This window comes from Magallana gigas, chromosome 6, assembly GCF_963853765.1.
Source record: "Magallana gigas chromosome 6, xbMagGiga1.1, whole genome shotgun sequence".
Lineage (NCBI taxonomy): Eukaryota > Metazoa > Mollusca > Bivalvia > Ostreida > Ostreidae > Magallana > Magallana gigas.
In genome coordinates, this window is record NC_088858.1 from 46,513,367 (window position 1) to 46,518,246 (window position 4,880).

General features: G+C 35.9%; 1 protein-coding gene across 1 annotated transcript; it reads right to left on the bottom strand.

Moving 5' to 3' along the window:
• Positions 1-1,406: 1,406 nt before the first annotated feature.
• LOC117689137 (uncharacterized) lies at positions 1,407-3,667 on the bottom strand. Its single transcript, XM_066088296.1, has 2 exons — positions 2,645-3,667; positions 1,407-1,657 (listed from the first exon to the last, which is right to left on the bottom strand). Exons 1-2 carry the CDS (start codon positions 3,270-3,272, stop codon positions 1,494-1,496), a joined length of 792 nt encoding a protein of 263 aa, XP_065944368.1. The 5' UTR covers positions 3,273-3,667; the 3' UTR covers positions 1,407-1,493.
• Positions 3,668-4,880: the final 1,213 nt, after the last annotated feature.

The window sequence follows — 4,880 nt, forward strand, 5'->3', positions numbered from 1 at the left end:
TTAAATTAAAACATTTCTAAACATTACTTACCATAACAATCTTATATAAATTTAACCGGGACTCATTCCTTTGATATTGATGCTAATGAAAGATAAACATTATACGAAGCAATAGCACTTCTGAATCTACAATTTAAAAAAGTGACAACAACAAACCGTCAACCATCTAAAAAATCCATAAAACGAAATACAAATTATAGGCAGAGCAACACGGACTTCCAAAAAGATAGAGGTAGGATCAGGTGCCTAGGAGGAGTGATTATCCTCTGCTGACCGGTCACACCAGCCGTGTTCTCTGTCGTAATCGGGGAAAAAACCCGGAAAAGTCCGTAGACAATTAGGTGATTAATTATGGTCTAACAATTAGTATGAAAAACGTCATTCAGTATGCGACCCAGTGGAAGATTGTATTTGCTGACAAGGTCGTTGTTTCGACCGTAGAACTTACGAAAAGATGACTTCAAACGAGATTCGTATTCCTGTTTTATCAACTTGTTTGTCAGTGATACTATAGTTTGTCCTAAGATATTTTTGCCTCATATTTTCTTAAATTATTCGATATTTATAAATACCTCTTGATTCAGACGATGTTCATTCAATACTATGAAATAATCCCAAGATTTTCCTTTTGAAACGCCCATTCTAGCTTGTCAGGTTTCAATACACGGCTAAAAATAGAAAGTCTACGGGGAATTTGCATTGCATCAGCCATTATTAAGCCCGGATGTTAACGTTGAAAAAATTATGCTAGGTATTCCAAGTAACTTCCGAATGGAGAAAAGATGTCAACATTCCATATTATAAATCTCCGTAGGCAATCTGTTTTCGTTCCTGTGAATTATTACGAGGGAAAAATGATAATGTGTGAATAAAGTTATCTTGAAAATTTTCCCTTTCATCAATTTCAATTGCAGTTTTTTTTTTTACCGGTATGTGTATTTTTTATTAATATTAAATTCCAAGTGCAGCATAAATATCTTGAGACAGACTTTAAATGATATCCCGCGGGAATTAATCTTTTACACATTAATGACACAATGGGTAAAATATTGAACATATATTTTTTTTCATTTTCGTATAATTTTATAATGTGTCCGCATACATGCAAACTTTTGAAAATCTCCATGGGGAACTTTATGCGCGACGACATTTTCCTAGAAGGAATCTAGGAAAATTCGCGGCGTTTTGTCGTGTAATTGGTTTGCATTAACTATTGTGCTCCTTAGATTCATCTATCTGTTTCTTTACCTATTTATCATATATCTTAGTGTGTTTATCACTCAATTTCCTCTTTCAAATGAAAACAAGAATGAAGTACATAACTTTATTTTCATATAGTAACATCAATCTTTAAAAACTCAACAAACAATACATATTTTGGTATAGCCTATCAAATTAAGGTCTATACGCATGCACATAACTGTTTGCCTGATATTATTTAACATAGCACAATACTGACAATAAGCACACCATCCCATGGCACATCATCACAGTCACAATCCACTGTTGTAACAAACACAGGCACTCTTGGCACACTTCAGCTGTTCCTTTGTTGGTTTGAAGCTGTGACACTTCTCTGTCTGGTTCAACTTGGAGGCCAGGAGGGCACACAATGTTGAGTTGTCTAGGTTGGTCCTCGTGTCTGTCTGGGTGTTTTCTTACTTGCTGTATGCTTGATTTTGGAATAAGCCAATCCATCATTTTCACATTACAAAGTGCTGCAGCTTGTCTTTGGGGACGAGGAATAGCAGAGGATGATGAGGGTTGCTGGTCATTTTCCTTAGAGCTACTTACTTCTTCAAATTTCTCAAGTGGTGCTTCATCCTGGAACGTAATTGAAAGTTATGTAAATATTTGATTTGGTCATAGAGAAGATCAGTTTACAACACAAAGAGAAAAATACATTAAATGAAGAAAAATATTGTAAGATAAAATAATGCCATCCCTAACTAAACCTTTATTAATGTAAGAATACTTTAATTACCTCACTAAGCCATGTAACTTCAACACTGAACTTGATACAATACCAACATCCCTCAAACATCCATAATGAAAATGAGAATACAAAGGCTGTTCCATCCCAGGAATAGCTATTTTAAAATATTCGGAGGAAGATGACATACTGCCAACAAAATTCATCAATATCTACAATTGAAATGTAAAATATGAATTATATTATCAATCCCACATGTAATATTTAGCTTTACAACATGACCTGAGGAGATTAGGCTACTAAAACAAGAGGCCCATGGGCCACATCGCTCACCTGAAGAACAATAGGTATGATAAAAATCAGCTTAATGGAGTCATAATACAAACTATCTGGATAATGTACAATAATATATGTAGATTCTGTATTAATAAAATCTATTTTCGCCCTGGATATTCTTATGTTTATAATCATTAGTCCCTATTCCAACAGGATCATTTTATAGTCATATCACATGTTGAGTATTGCAGTTCTCAAAAAGATTAGATAGGGTTGACAATGGAAACACTCTTTCACAGTCTGCATTAGAGTTTGGTAAAGTGAACACAGCAGAAATAACTTTTTCCCCTCACGTTTTATTAATTATTGAACAGAACATGAAGAGACAAAGACAAATATATACACACTTATTCGCTCACACACACATTCAAAATTTACAAAGTCTATTAGAGATAACTTTCTTCATGAGGGGAAACCTTGGCTTCTGGGTGATCCTGTTACTGAGATGTAGAATGGATCCCCAGAACTCATCAGTCCTCACATTATCACAGCTGGGGAATTCACTGGCTGGTGTTGTTTGGTAATCCAGGAATTCTTCTTCCAAGCTTGTGAAGTCCTCCTCTGTCACAAGATTGGAAAATCTTCTTGCGATGTCAGTGATTGCTGATGGTGGAAGATCGCCTCTGTTCTTTGAATTCAGCAGAGAAAGTCCACACACAACTGGATCTTCAAAAGGGAACTTGGCCAGCATCTTGGAGGTAACAAAGATGTAGAACTTCCTCACAGACATGAAAAATCTCGTGAGAGAAGATATTGGGATCTCATCCTCGTTGTCCACTAAGTAGGCCCTTGCTGCTGAACCATTGGCGATGATGTTGTCTTGAAGTTGGTTCTGGTTATCTTCAAATGGCACATAAGTCAGACTCTGGCTGGTTTGGATGACTTTGGCCCGTACAAACTTCCCCAGGAACTTCCGCAGCAACACATTCATCTCATCTTGAAGATACCCAATTCTTGACTCATCAGCCTGGAACATGGTGTTGAAGTCGTTGAGGGGCTGCATGATGAAGCTCAGTCCGAATTTTTTTTAGTTGTTTTCTTAACCTATTCTTTAAAATAGAAACAAAAATAAAAACTGCATGATGTCCCATCCAATGTATGAATATCTACCTGCGATACATGATGAACCAGTTTCACTTTCGCCATAACATTAGGTATCAATGGACAGTTTCGGATAAAGTACCCGTCAATATTTTTGTAAAATTGAGAATTGCTGTGCTTGAAGGCTTATGGGTGTTGCTAATATTCATGAAATGATTTTTAATGATTATCATTAATTAGAGGGATGTCTCTTGTTGATAATGATATGCAATATATAGGCCCCATGTGTTAGGTACATGAGAATTAGAAGTAAAATGCGAAACGTGCGGCTATGACTGTTGTGTTGACTTTACGCAGTGAAATTGCAAGTTACAGACGGGAGGATAAATAACACGAAAAGTAGATTAAGAATTAAATTTTCATTTTTCTCACTGTAAACAGGAATGTCTTTGTTTGGTTAACTCTGCACAATATATGGGGTCTGCTTTCCACTTCTCTGACAACTTGGGTACCCAACTAAGGACAATAACTTACTCTCGGTATTAATATTTCATCTACTGGCTGAATCCTGAAACTTCTTGCCCTGGTGTCCAATTTTTGCTTTTTGTCTGTCTTTTCTTTGTAATTGAAAAAATATTTCTTTTCTAAGTGATATGAATGTTCAGAAGATGTTAGGATATAAACTATACAAAGCAATAGTAGCCATTTTCAGAATATACTAGATGTAAATATACCACAATTGTGTATGCAGACTTACCTACTTTTATACCACATTTGTGTATGCAGACTTACCTACTTTTATACCACATTTGTGTATGCAGACTTACCTACTTTTCCATTAACCATATGTAATTTCTATGCTTTTTCGGGCATTTATGAAGAACAGCAGCCTGTGGTTTTGGATATATCAATGATGTAGCTTGTGTTCTAGGGGATGTGCTGGATTATCTATTGATTCCAAAGTAAGGTTGACCTTCCAACCATTTTCGTAGCTAACAGTTTCTCAAAATGCATGCATCGTGCGTGCTGGCAGGCCAGTAAAATACAACTTTGGTGGGGATAGTTCTATGATCACACACACTGATCAACAAAATGATTTTTAGCATTGGATTTGAAAATTTGCTTTGAAATGGAAGCTTCGTTCTTTCCGTCTGCTCTGTAATGCCCGAGCACACTTATAACATATCTCTCTGACCCAATTATAACCATCATTTTGACAAGTGGTCGATGTTTGTGCGTACTATAAGAAACATGTTGGTAATGATATTCAGAACTTCTTTACTACCTTGGTGCCCCTTCCTTCATGCATGTTCTGTACCATCAACGCATATTAAAGTATTTGGCATGTTGAACTCGGAGAAAACGTTCTCTTGCCACCAATTGTGCTGTGAGCCTTATGGGAAAGTTAAAGGTATTATTCACACGTTGCGACGCAACACAAAACACCTAGCAACAATTATGTCTGAATTTCAGTTTTTGTATTCACAACAGCTACAAAATAAGTTTAATATTAACACATTCTTTGAAGAATATAAAATGACTCAAACACAAAAGTTTTAATCAGTCAATG

Excerpts from the sequence above, each read along its gene's own strand:
- LOC117689137 (XM_066088296.1), bottom strand. The coding sequence starts at position 3,272 with ATGCAGCCCCTCAACGACTTCAACACCATGTTCCAGGCTGATGAGTCA. Across the intron at positions 1,658-2,644 it reads TATCTCTAATAGACTTTGTA|AAAACACCCAGACAGACACG; the intron begins AATTTTGAATGT and ends ACAGCAAGTAAG.